A 24,238-nucleotide genomic window follows, 5' to 3' on the forward strand; every position below is an offset into this window, starting at 1 on the left:
GTTAAATCGCCTAGTCCAGGTACTAATAGTCAAGTATGAATACCTAAAGCATCAGACGGTAGTGTTCCCGGTTTAAATTCGTTTATTATGCTTGACAATTTATTCAAAGCGGAATGAGGAATACGATTTTCAATAGCCCATGTTCTTATTTTTTTTTGCGAAAGGTTAAATAATTGTCCAAATCAAAATGGTATTCACTATCACAAGAACTGCAATCATCACACTCTGATATCTGGTATATTTTGAAGGGAAATTTCAGGTTCAGGCATAATATTTTCCTCTGCATCATGTACAGAACCACCATGAACAACTAAAAACAGGCTTGGGGAAATGTGTAATAGAATATCACATTCACATTCGTGTTCAGCTTAAAGCAAATAAGAGTAGTACTTGTGGACAAATAAACTGCTATTGATGTTGATGGACAACACATATAGTCCTTTTAACAGCCTACAGTGTACATGCGAACCATTGAAACACTTTTGTACAGATAGTAAAAAAAGGTTATTTTAATTATCACAAACAAGTCCTACTACAGCTACTAGCTGTATAACAGTCTAAAACAAGTAAACATAACAGCCTTTGGCTTTATAAATGACCACGTGTGTTCTATTAAAATGCTAGCTCTATAACATCGTACAAGTAGGCCGTTAAACAGCGGTTGCCGTATCTCTACCCTCCTATAATGCTCTTAGTCAGATGGCTGACTAAAGGATAGTTGTTAGAGTATTATAACACCAACAATCGTATAAAAGTATAACTCTACACTAGTCTACACTCCTATAAGTCCCTTAGACAGGTATAGGTGTAATTAATTGCAATAATACAGCTTATACATCACGAGTGAACTGTACTAATGCTTTAAGTACACATTGGAACTAAATGTGAACTCTTAAATGGAGTAAAATGTTACTTGGGATATGAGTAATTACTAATAATCTTTAAAAAAAAACTGTCCAACACCATGGCGCAACCTCTAGTGAAGCTGGACAAACTACCAGCGCACGTCCATCAAAAGCCAAATTGTCTAACTAACCCATGATGAGCCAGCCACACACATCGCGATAACCCGAAGATTCTCGCTGTCGCAATGTGTGTAGCCAAGTATTCGGTTATACTTCAGTGCTTTATTGCATTTGTAGTCGCAAGACTTCGCTCTGCTATCAAATCAATGTCAACCGAAAGATTTCGCGATTTGTATCCTTAATGAAAATGTTATCAGACACTGATCAGTAAGTGCTTCCCAAATAAAAATTATAATATCGTTTTAAAGAAACTAGCAACTTCCTACTATTTAGAGATAAAACTCCTCCAAATGGCTTGACCGATTCTCATGAAATTGTATGTGTATTTTCAGTAAGATGTTGACTATTTTTCATAACGCTGGGTGACAATACAGGATTTTCATACATATGAAGTCACACTGGCGCAGCTATAAAAATATAAAAATGGCAGAAAGCTCAACTAATTTCTGCTCTTAGCCTGTTGGTTGTATTCTAGATAGTAATGTTGGCATTTTAGAAATAAATGGACTTATTGCATGCATTTGCAATGGATGAATTTAGTGGTTAGATTTACAAGATATTTTATATGAAAAATTTGTTACCCCCCTTTTTTTATACCAAAGCTTAATTCCCTGGTAATTTCCTGATAATTCCTTCAGCTAAGCTATGCTTGTTTGGAATGGTTTTACCAGTTTTTTTACGGCAGTTTATGTGTTTCAAAACCAGCTATCCTCAGATCTTAAATGGGCAGTTCGATACTAACAGGGCCATTCTTATTCTTACGCATTTTTGTGTGAGATGTAAGAATAGCATATGTTTTTAAAGAAAATCAGTGCACTGTATATTAATTTACTTAGTAAAATACCTCTATTAACTAGGCCCAATATCATTTTTATCATAAAACTATTAGAAGAATATTAAAAAAAAGTTGCAAGTCCAAAATGTCACGGACCGTGTAGTGTGAGATTCCCGGATTTGGACATACAATATTTTTTTCTGAAGAGATGTTATGTTATTTTGATAAATATTACAGTAATTATGCAAGATTAATACATGTTATATAAGACTTTTAAACATTTATATCAATAATAATTACCATTTTTGATTTTGAACACCAAACATTGTGTGAGCAGTTTTTGTGTCACAACCACGTGCGCCACTTTAAATATGCGTAACTCGGTAAAAAACTATCTTTGATATTGACATCCCTTGCTAAGTTTTTTTAGAACAGTAACATTGTCATCTTATTAGATTTGCAAATGGCTGAACGTAGTGAGTGAGCCGCAAAAAAATATTTCCTATTTATTTGAAAAAAAGGGACAACCATAACACGTCCATCCCGTGTACGGTTTTTAAAGGTAGGTATCAATGTCACGCTATTGTATAAAACATAATTATGTACCTCATGCAGTATAGTTTCAGATAATTGTACTAGATCTGCTAATTCACAGATAGTTTTTTGGATATATCGGACACGTTCCAAATTGTCACGGCCATGGTATTAAAAATGTGTCACTACCGCAAACTATTTAAGTACATGGTCGTGACGTTACAACGCGTGGTTGTGACATTCTATTTTTATTATTTTAATAGTTTTTGTTGTTCTGCTAAATTATTTTGTGTATTGTGCAATTTTTAGGAGTAGCCTTTTAGTAAGTATACTTATTTTTCGCTAGTATGATTTTCTAGATGCCACGAAGGAAAAATTATTGCACTTTCTCATTTCTGCAGTAATATCAAATTTTACTGAGACAGCTCCCGGTAAAGGCCCTGCAGAGGTAGTCGGAGTTGTTTTAAAAGGAATTGCTATTAACCATATTTTTAGTGGTACGGTGACTATGAAACATGTTTAAGTTGTCAAAACCAACTGTTATGTGAATCCTACAGAAATATCATTTGATACTCATTAGGTACTGTGTTTAAGATTTACTAATTTCTTAAGCATATCATATCGAAACCATGTAGGTAGCATATCGGAAGCATGATCAGATAGTGCCAATAATAAAAAGTCTATTTTTTTATTATCTAGTAGATATATTAACTACCTGACGGTATTTTTGATCTCAATTTTAATTAAATTTTTGGATGTTCAGAAAAAAGTACATAATTATTACCAAATAACACCTTTGTTGATGAAACGAATTTAGTGTATTTTATTGTTAATCAATTTAAACTATTATGATATAAATTTAACAACATAAATATTATTATTTACAGTAAAAATGTAAAACTGTCACATCCGTGTCATGCAGTGTCACAGCCGTGTTTACGTAGGCTATTTTGTTTCCTTTCCGAGGGCTTTAAGGTTGTCCATATACATCAAAAGTATGCTTTTGGTTTATACTTTCGATAAACATCGCAAAAAGTTTTAAAAAAAAATCTTTAATTTTTAAAAAAAAATTGGCACAATATTAAGAATGGCCCAACACCATTGGTCTATTCACTATTGTCGCATTTGTCACATCTAAGGTTGTGTAAGATTTAATAATAAGGTTGTGCAAACTATACTAGGTACTCTAAATTATCTAGTTGATATTTTCATGAGCTAGAATAATAATTGAAATATAAACTACGAAGTACCAACCAAACAGCATCACTAATAAAATCATTATACAAGACTTTATGCAACAAGTTGCACTCTTTGAACATCAATGAAATAAATAATTAAAATGTAAGAAGATAGCATTGAAGTAATATTACTACGTATAGAACAGACATCGCGAACAAAATATGTACAGTGTGGGGTGCGGGGCGGGAATTTGACGGACAGCTGTCAGTCAAATCCATGACTATCAAGTTTCATAATTTATGGCGATAAAATCTGCACCAGAAAATGTCGTACTTCATTGATAGGATTGCACGAATAGTGACGTTCCTGCGGTCGCCTCATCATAGACATTGTGAATCGATTTTGAAAATAAACAAATCGGCTAAATTGTGTTAAATTTTCATTGTGCTCAATAGCAAAAAGGTTCAGCTACTTACATTATTTTCATTTATTATATTGTGCGTTTCCTGTAATGTAATCTAAGCTCCCCTCCCTTAGACTAAAATTAGCCCTCCTAGACAAGTGATAAAACGTAGCAGTTGAAATCACTTCGCTCTGCCGTTTTTTGGTGTTAGTTACTTCACTCTGTGATGCGATTTTAAAATTACAACTGGCGATTCCGAATTCACAACTGAGGGGACTGAGGCTAATCGTGTTACTTGTGCTACAAGTGCGTATGGGCTTCATACTGATGCTTAACCTTTAACCGACGACGTGATATTTTTGTCACGCCGTCTGCGACGTGCGGTCTGTGGGACCGCTATACTGTTTGCTCAAAAAGTAATCATTTTATGCATAAAAGTGTATTGGTTTCATATTTTTTGAGAACAGTATAGTATTACAAATAAACATACGTATAATTTGCGAGGAATCAATGTATATTTTTTATTTAAATATGGCTAAAACTTTTTTGACCCTTAATTTCATTGAAATTACAATACAATTTTAACTTGTAAATTTTAATTAAATCGAGAAAAACTATACTCCTTCCTAAATATACTGAACATAATGAATAAAATAAAAATTTGACGTAGGGTAAACTTTAGGCACAATCAGGACATTTTTTTTTACCGCATACCAAGCATTTTCGGTATGCATAGGTAACACCTGTAAGATAATTTCGTTTTAAATTTAGATGGACTAAAATGTACGTCTTTTTTGCAGCTGGTGCAATGACATCAGGCTGATTTGGTATGTCAGAGCCTAGAATATATGTCACTGTTTGCTTTAACACTCATTTCGCGGTATTTTTTTACAGACTACCATCTTTTACATAATATTATGTTCAAATATCAATATATCATTAGGAATTGTCTTTTCCTAGGTTGTGGTGGCCCAGGATCCATCATTTTTACGAAAAATGAATCGTCTAAAACAAAAACGCAATTTTCAGTATGGTACAAAAATGTCACGTAGTCTGCGACGTGCGGTCCCACAGACCGCTGTTGAACTTTAAATCGAATTATCTTATTAAAACTGCCCTCGTCGATGTTTCCACTACCTGTAATGGCGTTTGGGCAACTAAACTCGAAGGTACTGAGACGCTCGGGACACGGGAGTAAGTAGAACATTGCAATCCAGAAATTTCAAAAACCGGAGCGGTCTGTGAGACCGCACGTCGTCGGTTAAAGGTTAAGCCATTAATTATTTTTCTTCTCGATTAAAATCTAATGTAATCGATAATCGCCTTGAGAATCGTTAACTGGTATTTTCTAATTCGATAAAAAAATTACCCATCTCTAGTTTAAAACTGTCATCCAACAGCGCACGAAATATTATGAGTTATAGATAATGATACCATTACACAGGCGACACTTCGTTTACGTTTAGTTTCTGCCTATTGAATTGGATACTGTAAGGAAACATCGTCATCATCATTTTAGCTACTGGACGTCCACTGCTGAACAAAGGCCTCCTCTAATGATTTCCACATCGCCCAGTTGATAGTGGCCTGCACCCAGCGTCTTCCTGCTATCTTCAGTCAGTCCATCTTGAGATTTTAGAAAAATTCCCACTCGTCACGGTAGGAACAAAGCTAGGGATGACCCACGCCTTCATTCCAGAACCAATAAAATAACTGAAAGTCAGAAACTTTCAGTTATTTTATTGTCTCTATTGTTAACTATCTCAGTGGTTGAGTACACGTATTATAGCTGTGAGGTAGAAGTTACGGGACTATTCCCACCTCTCCTTTTCACCGCTGCATCTCCTGTGTAGCTAGCACCTAGACTAGTTGATTTAAAGGCAAGGTATATCAGTTTTTAGGTAATGACTTAGTGCATCTAAAAATGTAAAACTTTCTAGTTTTTTGTAACATTGAAAAATCTTAAAAGAAGCATCATTTTTTTTACGTTCAAGTGTTTCTAAGAAATTTAAATGGAAGCTTTTGATGACAACGTATTGCTTACTTTTTCAGATGTCGAACGAATCACTTTTATACTCATAGGTCCTGTACATCGGTAGATTTGGTAAATAAATGAATCCATCCGGACTCAGAAACAAAAAAAATTAAAATAGCTGTATTTTTTTAATACTGGATTTGTCGATTAAATTGATCATATTATTGCGCCCTAACGGGTCGGACACTGGTGACCAGACACACTGTACAATTATTATAATTTTAGCCTATCTCGTGAGCTAGGTGTCAATAATTAGGGTGATTTACTAACTAACCAGTCGCATACGAACAACAGCAGTGAGATTCAAACAAGTTTGATCCATGATGCCGCACGACTATTGTGTGAGCCCACCCGTAACCCAAGCTTATTTAGCTTAACACGAGGGGCTGGACGGGACTATTAGTAATTTGTGCAATACAAAGTGCTTATAATCTTTAAAAAAATCTTTTTATTGCTGTATTCAACCTTCCTTTCGTTATATTAATTTATGCGTCAGTGTCAAGTCTGCGATTTTTATTCTTTGAAATTTTCGTAAAATGGCTGCCGCCGCGGTGACGCCTTGTAATTAACAAATTAAAATTAAATTAGTATTTTAAAGTGCATAAATGTACAACTTAATGGTAAAAAGTCATTCCTTGATTTTTACTTAATATGTATCTGGAGTTATTTGAACAGTATTTTCGTCTATAGGATGGCATATTTCAAAAAACAAAACTGCACTCAAGCGTGTTGTCACAGCAACCGCTGAGCACATACTAATTGAATTTCGGTCCATGGACCTGTTTGCGTGCCAGAAACAGTCTAGTTGACATGTCTTCTCTAGTACGTAGTACATTATAACTCAATGGAAGATAGTTGTGCAAAGAAGAGGCAGCATAGTACTAGGTTTCAAATTAAAACTAAAACTGTAAAAAAGCAAAAAGCATAATAAAATAATAACTGTGGGAAAATAAAATACTTACAAAACTAAAACAAGCTACTGGAAACATCTCTAAATGATCGTTCACTGAAAAAGAAATAAAACAAAAATGAAGAGCCGAAATTTAAATAAAATCAAAAACGTAATACAAATAAACTACCAATTTTTCTGACATACAGATTAAGTTAAAAAAGAAACTCACTTTTCTTTATAGTTGATGGCTGACCAAAGCTCCCTAAAATGCAAAAAAATATAGTGAGTTACTGATTTTTTTCAGAAAAACTAAGATGTGAAAAGGATGAGTGAAAAACCGAAGTAGACTTACCTCCTATCTTCAAGGATTTAGCACATATAACATGGCACTCAGTTCAATAATAACAATTAGAACAACTTCCTAGATATTTTTGTACTAGAAAACACAGATTTTAATTGCCAAAGCATAATTAAATACAATAAACAAACACAATTTTGCACTTCATTCAAAAATTAATCTACCCAACAAAACACAAATCAATCAAATTTTCCACGTTCCGTTACACATGCAATAAAAATTTAGGAAATAATAAATTTTTGATAAATTGATTTTTAAACATTTCATTTAATTCTTTAATACTCTTTAAGTTTTTTTTCTGATTTGGTAAACATTTTTGTTCATAATATATTATTATTAAATAAAATATTCATAAAAATAACAATGGTATCAATCCAAAGCATGTTAAGCTCGTATAACGGAACGTAGTTCTACTTTCGTTCGGAAATTCGTATGTTTTTGTATTTGTCATAAACCCACCAAAAAAATTTTAGAGCTTTTATTAGGTCGTGGGAGCTGTCAAATTACATTGAAAAATAAAATACTGGTCGCAGCTAGGGTTGCCAGGTCCAAAATCACAAAAGCCGGACTTTGTGCTTCATTTGGCCGGACATTTTACCCTAAAAGCCGGACATGTGACCGGGGGGGGGGGGTGCAATTAGTGTCCGCTCATGAGTGAGTACTATCATCATCGGTTGCTAACCAACATCGTGATGCGTGCGCTTCACATGATTCTGTGGCTCGACTTTCGCCTGGCGCGGCAACCAAATAAAAAGCCTAACAAAAGCCGGACAGGCCGGACAAGTCCCTAAAAAGCCAAACATGTCCGGCTAAAGCCGGACGCCTGGCAACCCTAGTCGCAGCCGCATTTTAACAGTTTTTCGGGATTCCGTTTTGGATCGTGCGATGCAAAATGCATCGAAGACCATTTTTTAGATACGATTTAAATTATTTAAACACACATGAGGTAAGTTCCCCTCAGAGAAATTATTTATTTTCGGGGATTGATATTTTTCCATTATTTCCAGTTATTTCCTACTTGATGCTTCATGTGATCGTCTCTTTCAGAAATTCCTGATCCCATCAAAAACAATACTTGTCAAAAAAACCAAGTCTCGCACCTCAGTTGTTCTACGGTAAAAAGTTGTGAGATCCATGTAATACCAAGTCCAGGCCAGGAAATCTTTAACGTTTTACATAAATTATTGACTTGGCCATCGCACTAAATAATTTAATTTACACGTGTTTTCATGCGATGGCCAAGTCAATATATTTATGTAAAACGTTAAAGATTTCCTGGCCTGGACTTGGTATTACATGGATCTCACAACTTTTTACCGTAGAACAACTGAGGTGCGAGACTTGGTTTTTTTGACAAGTATTGTTTTTGATGGGATCTCATTTCTTTTTGTATTTTGTAGACAGCAGTTATGTATCTAGAAAACTGGACCGAAATTGAAAAATTTTACTCGACTTGGCGGTTGCACTACCGTGCCCCCAAATATCATTTCTTTTTGTATTTTGTAGACAGCAGTTATGTATCTAGAAAACTGGACCGAAATTGAAAAATTTTACTCGACTTGGCGGTTGCACCACCGTGCCCCCAAATATTTTAGTTTTTCCTTGATTCATACACCAAACACTACTTATATTCCAAATTTGAAGCTTCTAGGTCTGCTAGAAGTGCCTTAGAGTTTTGATGATCGGTGAGTCAGTGAGTCAGTGAGTCAGTGAGTCAGTCAGTGAGTGACAAAATTAAGTAACTTTGACCCGTTATAATTCTTAAACTACTGGTTCAAATTGAATGAAATTTTAAATATACCGTGTCTTTACAATGCCTGCATAGCTAATGAAAATTCAGCCTTCTAGTTTTATCCACAACGAAGTTACAGGCGGTCGAAAATGGCCTGAGTTGCTTCGAGAAAAGGATGGTACGGCCGTGCCGCTTTTTTGCTCGACTTGGTGGGGGCACTGCCGTGCCCCCAGATTATGCACATTGTGAGTTATAATGTACTACGTACTAGAGAAGACATGTCAACTAGACTGTTTCTGGCACGCAAACAGGTCCACGGACCGATCTTCAATTAGTTTGTTCTCAGCAGTTCTCAGCGGTTGCTGTGACAACACGCTTGAGTGCAGTTTTGTTTTTTGAAATATGCCATCCTATAGACGAAAATACTGTTCAAATAACTCCAGAAACATATTAAGTAAAAATCAAGGAATGACTTTTTACCATTAAGTTGTACATTTATGCACTTTAAAATACTAATTTAATTTTAATTTGTTAATTACAAGGCGTCACCGCGGCGGCAGCCATTTTACGAAAATTTCAAAGAATAAAAATCGCAGACTTGACACTGACGCATAAATTAATATAACGAAAGGAAGGTTGAATACAGCAATAAAAAGATTTTTTTAAAGATTATAAGCACTTTGTATTGCACAAATTACTAATAGTCCCGTCCAGCCCCTCGTGTTAAGCTAAATAAGCTTGGGTTACGGGTGGGCTCACACAATAGTCGTGCGGCATCATAGATCAAACTTGTTTGAATCTCACTGCTGTTGTTCGTATGCAACTGGTTAGTTAGTAAATCACCCTAATTATTGACACCTAGCTCACGAGATAGGCTAAAATTATAATAATTGTACAGTGTGTCTGGTCACCAGTGTCCGACCCGTTAGGGCGCAGTAATATGATCAATTTAATCGACAAATCCACTATTAAAAAATTACAGCTATTTTAATTTTTTTAGTTTCTGAGTCCGGATGGATTCATTTATTTACCAAATCTACCAATGTACAGGACCTATGAGTATAAAAGTGAATTCGTTCGTCAGCTGAAAAAGTAAGCAATACGTTGTCATCAAAAAGTTTACCAAAAGCTTCCATTTAAATTTGAACGTAAAAAAATGATGCTTCTTTTTAGATTTTTCAATGTTACAAAAAAACTAGAAAGTTTTAAATTTTTAGATGCACTAAGTCATTACATAAAAACTGATATAATACCTTGGCTTTAAATCAACTAATCTAGGTGCTAGCTACACAGGAGATGCAGCGGTGGAAAGGAGAGGTGGGATTAGTCCCGTAACTTCTACCTCACAGCTATTATACGTGTACTCAACCGCTGAGATAGTTAACAATAGAGACAATAAAATAACTGAAAGTCAGAAAGGTTCTGGAGTGAAGGCGTGGGTCATCCCTAGCTTTGTTCCTACCGTGACGAGTGGAAATTTTTCTAAAATCTCAAGATGGACTGACTTAAGATAGCAGGAAGACGCGTGGGCGATGTGGAAATCATTAAAGGAGGCCTTTGTTCAGCAGTGGACGTCCAGTAGCTAAAAATGATGATGATGATGTTTCCTTACAGTATCCAATTCAATAGGCAGAAACTAAACGTAAACGAAGTGTCGCCTCTGTAATGGTATCATTATCTATAACTCATAGTATTTCGTGCGCTGTTAGATGACAGTTTTAAACTAGAGATGGGTAATTTTGATAATCGAATTAGAAAACACCAGTTACCGATTCTCAAGGCGATTATCGATTACATTAGATTTTAATCGGGACGAAAAATAATTAATGGCTTAAGCATCAGTATGAAGCCCATACGCACTTGTAGCACAAGAAACACGATTAGCCTCAGTCCCCTCAGTTGTGAATTCGGAATCGCCAGTTGTAATTTTTAAATCGATTCACAGAGTGAAGTAACTAACACCAAAAAACGGCAGAGCGAAGTGATTTCGAATGTTTCAACTGCCACGTTTTGTCACTTGTCTAGGAGGGATAATTTTAGTCTAAGGGAGGGGTGCTTAGATTACATTACAGGAAACGCACAATATAATAAAAGAAAATAATGTAAGTAGCTGAACCTTTTTGCTATTGAGCACCATGAAAATTTAACACAATTTAGCCGATTTGTTTATTTTCACAATTGATTCACAATGTCTATGATGAGGCGACCCATAGAGTTATTAACCCAGGAGTGGAACTGACAGGCAATCCCCTCTAGCAATGTGAGTGGACCAGTGGTTCACTCAGTTTATAAAAACTAGTTGCAGCGCCACCACCAATGACATATTCCAAATGTCACTATTGATGAGTAACCACAGATTAGAGAGTATGTCTAAAGACAGATAGGAAACGGCCCTAGTATTGGTTAAACGATAAACAAACTGGTACCGAGCTAGATTGTCCAGTAGGTGGCGCTGAATACAATATGGCGCCTGCCGCCCACAGATTAAATATACCTGTCATACTTTTTTATGATCCGTTCCTTTTCATGTATTGCGGTTAAAAATAAAACTACTGAAGTATCAAATGAAACTTTATTGATGAAATATAACATGAAATATTTTGTTTACGAAAATCAATAAGCATTAAAACTATTGGATTTTAAAAGATTACAGTTACTGTTGTGATTACAGTAGGTACATTGTTTTAGTTTTTACATAATGTACTCACGGCTTGACATTTGTATGTAACTCATACAAAATAAGTTGCGTTATGACTTATAGTAAAATAGTTTTTAATGTTCTCCATAAATTCACACGTTCACTCTCACTTTGGTTCTGTCCAATCCAATAGCCACTGTAAGCAGGCCAGATCTACACGTTTCTCACCACCTGTAAAATATATGAAATATTTGTAAATTAAGAGCAAAAAGATGCGCATGTCACCGTAAGACTGTAATCTCCTACATCATCTACATTCTACACTAATATTATAAAGAGTACAGCAGATGAACAAGTGATCTGTCTTATCTACCATACCTATCTTACTGTCTGTTTTGTTTCTAGATTTGCACTACTTTGTTAAATAAAATTAATTTACCTTGTCAAATGTGTACTTGTCAATCAATTACATGTACATTCACAGAATCTGGATTCCACCAATCTGTAATTAAATAATTAACTTTTATTTGATCCTAGTCGAAAAGCGTCAGAGGATAGTGTTAGAATCATTTTGAGGGTGTTTTAAATTTTAAAGGTACTTACCAAATGTTCTTATTAACAGAAGTTAATATTCATCTAATACAAATCTTCCTAATTTAATGCATTTATGTCATGGCATAACTTGCAAATGAAATGAGTTCATCGTTTGTAATCAAGCATTCTTGGTCTGGTTTTATTACTTATATAGGTTTCTTCTAAACTTATTTGAATAGGAAGTAAAGGTTGGTTCATCTGGATTTTAAGTAACAGTTGACAATAATGATCAGCACCGGTGATTCCATAGCAAGCACTTTTATTGTAATTGCAGCTTAACACCTTATAAGTTTGATATTAACCTGAAACAAATAGGTACTTAGATTCACTGTATAAAACACGTATCATCATTCACTGTGTCCTGCAATCTATGCCTGCAATGTACCTACGTGTATTGTATTTTGGGTCCAAACTCCAAAGTATGTTGTTACTCCATGAAACGATCCATATTTAGTTTCCATTGATTTAAATGGAGTTATGAATGATATTGTAATGAAGATTTAATCCTTTGTGTGGTTCAATACTTGATAAAACATGATGTTGCTGCAAGCTGCAATAACCTTTCTCGAGTGGATATCTTACTTGAGAGATATTTCTTCTTAAAACAAACATCAATCCAACTGGCAATCCATGCACATGTAGTTCTTATTAATATTGATTGAGAAATTATTGATTTTAGATAAAATTTGTTTAAAGAAAAACACGTTTTTTCGATGAAAATTTTTGACGTTTTTTTTTTTAATAATGTCACAGTTGCAGACTTGAGACGGAACTAAATTGATTAAAGTGAAAATTACGACTTTGAATTAATATACTTTTAAATAAACATTTCATTTATAGAATGCAAATAGATTCAATAAAATAATTTATAAATAAAAGTTGAAGTTGTAATTCGAAAATGTTTACTAACTTGATTCCAGACACGCAAAAGACCATTGCCATTGTCGCATAAAGGACAACTATAAAAAAAGTCACTTCCTCTCGGAACTGTCAAAAAAATTCACTCTCTATGGAGCTGTCAAACTCTATGGCGTTTCCACCCCGTGTGAGTAACGTCACATAGAGAGTAACGTGCTGAGACAAAAATGGTGAATTGCAGTGTATTTTATTGTAAAAAGAGATCTGAAACTTCAAATCTTGAAAAGGACAATATTACCTTCCATCAGTAAATATTATTTTATTTATTTTACATTAATTAATACACTAAATTTGCAAAAAACTAAATTTCAAGAAGTGTTGCCACTGGAAAGCACAAATTCCTAATTTTGTAATATTTTTAAGAATTGTGTACTTACGAATATAATCGAGATTCTATGTTAAAAAATTGATACTGCCTACCTATTGGCAGGAAGTAAGTATTTGGAAAAGAAAGTTTTTTTTTATTTGGTCAATATCCTAATTAATTAATGTAAATAAATCCTATGTCCAAACGTTTGTATTAATACAATAAAATAATGTTCGTCGAATCTGCCTATTTCATTATTACATAGTACGGTCAGTGTTTGGTAACCCAAAAGTGTACATTTTTATTTCAATACGCTGGCCACCCAGCGGAAATTTTAGTGTGGTACAGCACAATATGAAATATCGATATCGACATCGACTTGGTGATTGTATTGTTAGAAAAATGTAAGAGTCGCACTTCTCCTGTAAATAATTTTACGTATAAACCGAACAAAAGAAAATTGAAACAGAGTTCCATACCATCTTTTAAAGTTGAATTTCGACGTTGAGCTACCCTTCTCAACGTCAAAATTCAATATTGAATATTGAAAGAGAATTAATACTCCAAATACCACCTCCTGTTCATCCTCTAAGGTCCGGTTTACACTAAGGCAGAGCGGAGCAGAAAAGTTTTTGAATAACCAATCAGATTCCCTTATTTGCTCATCGCCACTCCGCTCCCATGAAGCTAAAGATAAAAATGGAGGCCAGACTTGGAACAAAAACTTGAGTCAAATACCTACTTATCTCTATCTCGCTTTCTGTGGGCCGACCTCTCTTTTTAGTGTGGACTGTAGTATTGCTATCTCCTGATTTAAATCTCCTAGTAAATTCTTCGAAATAGCTAATTCACAAACCAAATAAGAAGTTAAACATATAAATAATTAAATATTTCTTTTTGATATCCCATAACTCTAGGGTATTAATACGACCACATAATAGGATCGAATGGCATATTTAATATTTTTCAATTCATTATTTCTTTTTCATTTTTCATGCAAATTCATTCGCCAAAAATACGACTATTATGTAAAACACCGTTACATTTCTTTTAAATTATGAATAATACAAACAAAGAATAAACCTCACGACATGTTGACTTAAAAATCGTCTTTATATCCTACAAAATAAAAGCGCATATTGCATTGGAACGGTTACACTTACTGTACTGTGGTCTGTACTAGTGTAATTATTTAAACGTCGCAATTATAAAAACCAGTCATAGCGGTGACAGTTTAAGAACTAAAAATGATGATAATATCTTCGAAAATATGCATTTTGGGACACATGATTCTTGGACATTATAAATTATTTTTATGTACAGAATAAACCCTTAAAGTAATGGGATATCAAAAGATTACACGCTGTATAAATATTAGGTACCTATTTCATGGGTAGTAGGGTAATGGTGGTAGGGTTAATACTAGGACGTTTTAAATTGCTTTTTAAAAGCCCTACTTGCATAAATAAATGGCTTGTTAGTTTTTTTTTTTCATGTAACTCATAAACTTCACAATTCGTATTGGTGCTAAGGAAGAAATGCCAAACTTCTGCGTATTTTCCTGTAAATAGAGATCTGAAACATTGAATCTTCCTTATGATAATAAATTAATTCATATTATTTAAAACAAAAACCATAGACTATGAACCATAGAGCAATGATTCTCATCGACAAAAATATCGATAGTGTCCCAGCGCCATCAGCTGTTACACAAATGTCATTACCAGGGTGTGGAAACTTCCATACAACGGTCATCGAAGTGAAACTTGCTTCCAAACAGCGACATCGGTGAATAAATTCAAATACTTTTTAACTACCCTAAAACGCTCTAGATGTCGCTGCTCCTGTTTCCTTCATATTTTCATTTTTTTCTTAATTAAAATATATTTGAGAATATTGTTAATTACAATGTGAAAACTTTTTTTAAATGAAATTAATTTGTTTTAATTTAAAACTGAACATTGATATTTCTGTTATAATTTACATAATAGAGTAGTAGAAATTACTATTTAACATATGGCAACATTGTTTTTCCTCCAAAATGGCCGGTGTTGTTTTTGTTATGTGTTAAATGCATTCTTGTTTTCTTAGCCATCATTTAAGTTTTCTGTGGCCCTATTAAAGTATTGAAGAGTCGTCGAGTCAAATTCAAGTTCATTCCTTCGTACCTGCTGCTGTTCTGGTTCATCGGAGTTTTGTTCGTTCCTTCGTGAATCGCGAAGAAACTTTCTGTTATGTTCACAAGTGATCTGAGTTTTCTCAAATTGTGCAAATGCTTTTTTAGTGTTGTTGAAAACTTTGCGAAAAGACGCTTTTGGTGTATAATATGTGTGTTCATAAATAAAGTAAAATTATTAAATTCAAAAGTGTTTGTTTACTTATTTGCATTTCCATGTGCAATGTAGAATTTTTCCAAATCCATTGTTTTGAAAATAATACAATACGTACACCATAAAGATAAATATTTTCAAAATAATGGATTTGAAAAAATTCTACATTGTACATCATAAAAACAATAATTCTTTGAAGGTTATGAGGGCCTATGTGTGCGTGAACTATGTGTATGTGTGCGTGGACTTTATGTATGTATGTGTGCGTGTACTATGTATGTATGTGAGCGTTACGTACGTAGGTAAGTACAGGGAATTTAACACCAGGCTGTCAATTAGTAGGCTCAAAAATTTGACAGAGAGGGTTCTCTATTTCCTATGTATTACTTTTCTCTATGGTCATTACCTCGTCCCCCTCAGGAAATGGCGAAATTTTTTGTATGGAAATAAACGCGCGCTGCTACTCCTGTAGGCCTAAGATGCGCGCCGTGATAATTTTTATCGACGTCAAAATGTATGGGCAAAATCGATAAAATGGCGTGATAACCGCTTACCGCGGCTCGCATCTTAGGCCTACTGGTTGGTTAATAACTCTATGAGGCGACCGCAGGAACGTTACTATTCGTTCAATCCTGTCAATGAAGTACGACATTTTCTGGTGCAGATTTTATCGCCATAAATATGAAACTTGATAGTCATGGATTTGACTGACAGCTGTCCGTCAAATTCCCGCCCCGCACCCCGCACTGTACATATTTTGTTCGCGATGTCTGTTCTATACGTAGTAATATTACTTCAATGATTATGCATTTGGCTGAGGGTTAGGGATGCTGAAGACTACGTAGCGGTATTCGTAAGTATTTGGATCCCTAAGCGGCTTTTGTAATCTAATGAACCGTTTCACATGTGATGTTGACACGCGTATTTTCGTTTCAGATGCGGGGTTTTACAAATTTGTAAAACCTTATTTATAATTTTAATTGTATTATCATCTTGTGCTATCATCTATTCGCATTTCCTTCTTGTTCGCAAACATCGGAACCTGCAAGAGTTTGAACGCTTTCATGTGATGGAAATGCACATTAACATTAACGCTTATTCTGAACGCTTGCACGCTGCACGCTTGAGGATGTGGAAGACGCCGCTTGTAGTCGAGTGTGTGAGACACGTTGAACCCCAGAAGAAAGGAATGTTCAGGTAAATACCTGCCTTTTGCTTAAAAAAACGCCTATTTTATGTGACAGGAGGCAAACGAGGAGACGGATCACCTGATGGTAAGTGATTAACGTCGCCCATAGACACCCGCAGACCCGCGTTACAGATGCGTTGCCGGCCTTTAAGGTGAAGATACGCTCTTCTCTTGAAAGCTTGCAGGTCGTATCCGTCCGGAAACACCGCTAATACAAACCGCATAGCTTCATAAGTACTTACTCATTTTTTCCATCTTACGAGTGTAGGAGGAGGAGCACACAGTTTTTTTTTATCCACAACGAAGAAGCTCTTGGCCTGTATCTCACCTGATGGTAGGTAAGTGATGATCAGGCCGAAGGTCGAAGCGAGCTTCACCCGAAATCCTCAACCACAGAATAAATAATAGTAGTACCTCCTCAACCACGGAGGAACTGGCTAATTAACTTAATACCTAAGTATATTCACCAAACCAAACCTAAAATACGCAAAAAGTACTGAACGGATTTTGATGAAACTACAGTATTATTGTTTGTAAATGGTGTTTTTTAGAGGTTTATTTAAAGTTTGAAACGAAATCAAATATGTAAAAATAGATTTTCATTATTGATTTTATTTAAAAGATATTCTAATGCCATTTTTAAGCTTAAAAATGATTACGGGCTTAAGGATGGCTCAACTGTGGAGTAACCAGGATGTTGACTATACTATCCCTATTAGTTACCTACTCTATCTATGGTCCTATCGTCAACTACTTTTTCGAGCAAATTGGTCACATTTTTTACATTTATTGTTTGGTGGCGATTAAAGGGATTTATTCCACTTTGTTCACCTGGGTGAACAAAGTAGATTTGTTATTGTACTCATTTCACCTCGGAACCATTTCACCCAGGTGAATATGCTGTGTGCGTTACCTCAGCGACATGGTGACGCTGATCAAGATGTGCATATATGGAAATGTTAGTGCCTTTCTTATGCGGTTGAAGAGCTAGAGGCTATTTTAGATTTTCACAGAAACCCATCTAATTCATATGCCATACGTTTTTTTGAAATAATGACTATGACACTAATGGGCGGCACTAATCCACCTGCCTATGCCACCTGCTAATAAAAAAACGTATCTGTCCATCAAGTCTTTCCGAAGATAATATGGAAATCTGCAAAACGTTACCGCAGCGACATTTGCAATACATCATCATCATCTCAGTCATAGGACGTCCACTGCTGAACATGAACATAGTAGGCCTCCCCCAATGCTTTCCATGTTGCCCGATTGGTAGCGGCCTGCGTCCAGCGCCTTCCTACTACCTTTATGATGTCGTCGGTCCACCTTGTGGGTGGACGTCCCACGCTGCGTTTTCCGGTACGCGGCCTCCACTCCAGAACCTTGCTGCCCCATCGGCCGTCAGTTCTGCGAGTACGCAGTAGTAGTAATGCATAGTAATGTGCCCTGCCCATTGCCACTTCAGCTTGCTAATCCGTTGGGCTATGTCAGCGACTTGAGTTCGTTTACGGATTTCCTCATTTCTGATTCGATCTCGTAAAGAAACACCGAGCAGAGCCCTCTCCATAGCACGCTGTGCAACTTTGAGCTTCTGTTTAAGGCCTATAGTGAGAGGCCACGTTTCCGAACCATAAGACAACACTGGTAACCTTTGCAATTAGCTAGTAATAAAAAAACTACAGGGCACACACATTTTACCACTTTGGAAGAGTTTCTCGCGCAAACTATTCAGTTTAGAAAAAAATGAAATTAGAAACCTCAATATCATTTTTGAAGACCTATCTACCCCATACGTGGGTTTGGTGAAAAAAAAATTTTTAGTTTTATTTCTAAGTAGGTACCCCTAAAATGGCAATGCCAGATTTTGTATGGAAGGTGGCATCTTTTTTTTTTTGCGCGGCCATCGACCAAACTTTATTTTTTTATTATAAATAGTGTAATAAACCAAACTTACTATGAAATGTATACCTCTAAACTCAGTCTGAACTGAGTTACGAGCGTTAGAAGTTTGATGATTTTACATACTAGATTTGCTTTTTGCGCGCATGTTTTGCAAGAAATTGCAACAAAATATTGCGCTATTTTTTTTTTGCGCTGATTCTGCTCCACACTGATGTCTGGAGCCTTTAATGGATGGTATTGTTTGTTTACACATACAATGTCACTATTTTGTTGGAATTTCTTACAAAACTTGCGCGCAAAAAGCAAAATCTAGTATGAAAATCATCAAACTTCTAATGCTCGTAACTCAGTTCAGACTGAGTTTAGAGATATACATGTCATAGTAAGTTTGGTTTATTACACTATTTTGTAATCAAAAAGCAAGGTTTGGTTGATGGCCGCGCGAAAAAAAAAAGACGCCAATTTCCGGCATTGTCTTTTATTGCTTTTTTTCCATTTTTGTGTGAAAATCTTAATGCGGTTCACAAAATACATCTAACAAAGTTTCAACAGTATAGCTCTAGTTTCGGAAGTGTCTGTGACATACGGACAGACAGACAGACGGACGGAGGGACTGACGGACGGACAGACAGACAGGGTTCCGTTTTTTGACATTCGGCTATGGAACCCTAAAAAATGGGGCCCTCCCTACCAGGGCCTAACAAACTAAAAACCTGACTGTTTCCGCCATGAGCCTTATAATGAGTGGAGAACGCGGGACATCGCCATTGACTGTTGCCTGGAGCATTCGTCCGCGTTCCCTGCTTGACTTCGGCTCGCTCAGTGCAGCCCTCATCTTGTTAAGGCCCCCTCCATGCACGGGCAGCTTAAATAGCTATAGTCTGGTCTGCGAGCACGTAGAATTTTGTCCAATGACCCCAAGCTCTTATGATCCATTTGTCCAATGATCCTTATCTCTCGCGCGTAATTATATTGGCGAAGGAATAAAATAAAAATCGCCAAGTTGTGAGAAACATTTTATTTGCAGTTGTAAAAACTGTACAAGTCCTAACAAACTTATAAATTAACATTATATTATGGACCTTCGCATGGCACAGCTGACATAAGCCACAGCTCTCAATACATTGGACAGTATCTTAAACTATGTTGCAACTTACTTTTTCAACATTTTCTACAAAACATCAGTCAATATTTTTGATATTAACAATTGATATTAAATTCCAATTAGAATCGATTTAAGCGATATGTTAAAAGAACTTCAAAAATCGATTACCGGTCAGCTATTACGACCAGTAACAGGCACAAATAATGTTTTGGAAAAAATTGAATGAAATACAGAACACACGATTGAATCGCTCCTTATTCTAATATGGAGTAAAAATGTAAAATACGCGATATAAATTATGTACACATCTCAAAGCACCGTTTTTGACACAGGCGTTGTAATATCAATCGTTTTCTGGGCACAATCATTTTAATCACTCGGATTAAGGTTTTCCAAATCAATAAATTCGTAATAGTGATGAAAAGTACGGAATTTAATATAAAATGATTATTGTTTGCCACAGAACTCGACTTATTGTACTTTATATTTAAGCTTTTCGGCAAGCAAGCAATGATTTGTGTCGATATTATTAATTTGGAAAACCTTAAAATTGTTTTTGACGTTAATCAAAAGCATACTTACAGTACAAGTTAGTACAATGGTTCAATAATACGGTTAAAATTTAACAAAAAAATTATAATATGCTTACATAAACAAAACTTGTTCTATGGAGTATAATAATATATTCGAATTATTTTACTTACTAATGTTAAAATGTATTAACAATAAAAATAAGGGTCAACAAAAATCTCTACGATATTTATATACATTGAAACTTAGCTGATTAATGATAATGAAATTGGTAAAGACGTCATTGTTAGGGGTTTGGATACGTATCTACAGCTAGATAATGTGTTTAAAAGATATTTTCGAAATGCATATTTTATAATCGCTATTCATAATGAAATGCAATGTATCGATGGAAATGTAGACAGAAGGTTGAATTTCGACAAGTTAATGATTGTTCTCGCATCGAATATACGTTTAGATTGAAAAAGAAACAATGTATTAGTTAAATAAATACAATACTTAACTATTTTTCGTATGTTAAAGTTGATTTTTGTATATTATATGACTGAAGTTGAAAGTCGTCAAAAGTGTCAGATAAATATAATACTGGTAGAAATTACAACAGAAATATGCTCATATATTTTATGATAAGGTCACTTTTCCAATTACAATAATATAAAAATCTTTATTCGGTGAGCATTTACTTTTAAAATTTCGCCCAAATCATTAACGAACAAAATGTTTTATTGTCATAACATTGACTAAATCTATCATAAGCCATTGAGCGTTAATTCAAATATAAATTACATTTTATTTTTTATAATAACATGTCATAAAAGTCGAAACGAGTCACCTGATTATGATTGATTTAAGCCACATTCGTTAAACACAATTATTGCTCATTAAAATTGATCGAAATGAAGTCATAAATAAAATCGATTTACAATGTTTCCCTACACCTGGCGTAGTGGCTACCTGTTGATAAACACTGTATAGTCTGTATATACAAAATCATAAATCGTTTCAAAATTGTTAAATAACGGGTAAGACATTATTCATAATTCGTTGCGATACAACACAAAATAATAATAAATAATAGATTTCTATTAACATTCAACAACTAAAGACTAAAAAGTTGAAGTGTTGGGCGTTTAGCGTCGAATAATGATAGTTTCATTATAGTTAAATAATGACACCCGGTGTCATTATTGGGAATAATGATAGTGTCATTATTTGGCGGGAATAGTGTTGGTGAAATCGCGGAACACTTCCTTTGTGGGGCAGGCTGCTTAGACGAGATGCCAAAGGTACGCTTCTAGTTTTTAAGGCTGGGTTGCACCATCTTACTTTAACTTTGACAAACGTCAAAAATCTGTCAAACGCCATAAAAAAACCACCGGTTATCGTCGACTAGTTAGGTGGCGCAACTCAGCCTAAGATTAACATTATTGCTCATTTAAAGGCGTTTCTACGACGCCCATACATTAATTTGATTGAGTTTTAAATTCTAGTTAATTTAAGGTTCAATTTGCAGCATTAAGTGACTAACCAGAACGATGGTACAGCGACGGTAGCAAAATCGCACTTATTACCATTACACAGATGCAATTTTACTTTGAAGTGTGGTCGTCAAGTCATCTACTTACATCGGGTACTAACGTGTACGTTTCGCATCTCGTAAGCGCCTCCTACGGGGCATGGCGGAGTTGGCTCGCGGTGGCTCATATCGGCCGCGTGAAGTTGGCCGGGAACATTCCCTTTTCGTTCGTCGTCTCCTTGATGCCCATTAGCCAGCCTTCCTCCTGTAAATGTGTTAATAATAATAAGAATCGATAACACATTATAACACAATGAGGGTTTTCGCGATTGAAAAATCCGCCAGATGGAAATACGTAGACAGGAGGTCCAAATGCTGCATGATTGGTGGATTTTGACATATCTGTCAATGTCATGTCAAAAATAACCAATCATGCAGCATTTGGACCTCGTGTTGATCAGATTCATATGAATTATTACTGTAGAAACTTGTTCATAAAGTTTTCATAAAACCTTTAATAACATTTCAATCGGGATCCGTAGGAGAACCGAAGTGACCGACATAGCCCACAGAGACGAACTGACGGTCGTTGGGGAATTGGGTAAAAGTTCTTGAGTGTTCACGGGCCAGAAATTTTAGTGCAAGCAGACCTCCTACTGAGTGGACCGACGATCTGGTAAAGGTCCCGGAAAGCACCAGAACGCGGGCAGCGGAGGACCGGTTTGTGAAAATCCGTGAAGAGGCTTCGGTCTAGCATTCGAAGGAATTCAGTTGAAATAATGGAAGTCATGACCTCTGGTTCTGGCATAGTACGCCTGTAAACCAAACCAAGGCCAGGCGAAAATCGGAGTCATAAAACTAAAAAACTCAGTTTGCAACCGAGAACAACAGACTGTTTAACAACTCTTGTGATTGAAATAGCTTTACTTTGATCTCGGAATTATGTCTAACGACAGACTGTAATAACATCTCACCTGTTCATCAGGGTCGTCGTACTCCACGACGCGGATGACGTCACCCACGTCGAAGGACAGCTCGTCGGAGTCTTCGCGCGTGTAGCGGTATGTGGCGCGCACGCGGTACAATGTGCCCGCGGGCAGCCCGGCCAGTGTCGCCCCTGCAAGTATACGCTTTGGTTACACCTCCTCAAATCAAACTGTAGGCCAAATAGTGCCGAATAACGGACGTAGCACACTTATCATACCAGAGGTGGAATTGTGTAAAGCAATCGTAATCATTTGACAGTTCATAACGTACGATAAAGTCAGTTAAACAAAGCGTTTGACAGAATAATCGTACGTTATGAACTGTCAAATGATTACGATTGCTTTACACAATCCCACCTCAGAAAGGGACCGTAACCGTATCAACTCGAGGCGGTCAGTATTCTTTGTATGAAATTCCATACTGCAACGCACATTTATCCGCACCGTAACGTAGGTATAGACCCAATATACTGAACTCTATCCGTGACATTGACAGCGGGGCGCCACCGTCAATACCGGATCGCTGGTTCTGATTTTTGCCATGTTGGAAACTACAGTAGAACGATGGTGGCGTCCCCTTGTCAATGAGTTAGGTGGGACAGTTCAGTTTAGGTCATCTATAAACGCCTCGCCTCGCAGTTGACAGCGTGCGAAAGGCGATGACACCTCGCGTAAGGCGATACGGTGTTGATCCCTTTCCGAGTTGATAAGCCTGCTATGACCTTAATAGGCTGATTCGGTAAGTTGGCCAAATAATATTAACCCACTGCTTCGGGATAAAAATGACTACTGGCCAAAACGTTACAAAAACGATCAACGGTCTATACGAGTATCTGATAGTTACTGGACATAGGTATACCCCATAGAAAGCTAAAACAATATTCGTGACGTCCATGAATTCAATTTGACGATCGCTTCATGTAGCAAAGCTTTTTTTGGGTACGAATAGAAATGTCAGTACTTTTTGAGTTGCAACGGGATATGTGGGTCTCACCCTCCAGAAGGGAGGGGCCTAAACGTAGCAAAGTTATTACCTACGTATAAAAAGACGTAGCGAAGCAACCGCGAAATTGAACTTGACAATATGCTACTTTTACTTTATTTTAGTGTGTAAAATAATAACGTAAATGCCTTATCTTTCCAAGGTACAGATAATGTTTTTTCTTTGCAATTTATAGAACAACCAGTATTCATCTGTCCCTTAGAGTAGGAAAGGCCCAACAAAACCGAATAATATACAATCATAAGATTATAAATATCTAATAATAAATAACAAAACCAGGAAA

At 35.8% G+C, this 24,238-nt stretch overlaps 1 protein-coding gene and 1 long non-coding RNA gene across 2 annotated transcripts in view; both read right to left on the minus strand.

The window, feature by feature from the left end:
- Nucleotides 1-11,491: 11,491 nt before the first annotated feature.
- Nucleotides 11,492-12,160, minus strand: LOC135074047 (uncharacterized). The gene is made up of 2 exons (XR_010257737.1): nucleotides 12,011-12,160; nucleotides 11,492-11,802 (listed from the first exon to the last, which is right to left on the minus strand). It is a non-coding gene; the product is annotated as an uncharacterized LOC135074047 (long non-coding RNA).
- A 7,657-nt stretch (nucleotides 12,161-19,817) lies between these two features.
- The window catches only part of LOC135074048 (myc box-dependent-interacting protein 1), a 60,397-nt gene continuing 55,976 nt past the window's right edge, over nucleotides 19,818-24,238 (minus strand). The window contains exons 9-10 of the mRNA XM_063968355.1: nucleotides 22,941-23,083; nucleotides 19,818-22,231 (exon numbers count right to left, since the gene is read on the minus strand). Coding sequence (XP_063824425.1) covers nucleotides 22,151-22,231; nucleotides 22,941-23,083 — 224 coding nt within the window. The 3' untranslated portion in view covers nucleotides 19,818-22,150. The remainder of the gene's footprint in view (nucleotides 22,232-22,940; nucleotides 23,084-24,238) is intronic.

This window comes from Ostrinia nubilalis, chromosome 8 (genome assembly GCF_963855985.1).
Source record: "Ostrinia nubilalis chromosome 8, ilOstNubi1.1, whole genome shotgun sequence".
Lineage (NCBI taxonomy): Eukaryota > Metazoa > Arthropoda > Insecta > Lepidoptera > Crambidae > Ostrinia > Ostrinia nubilalis.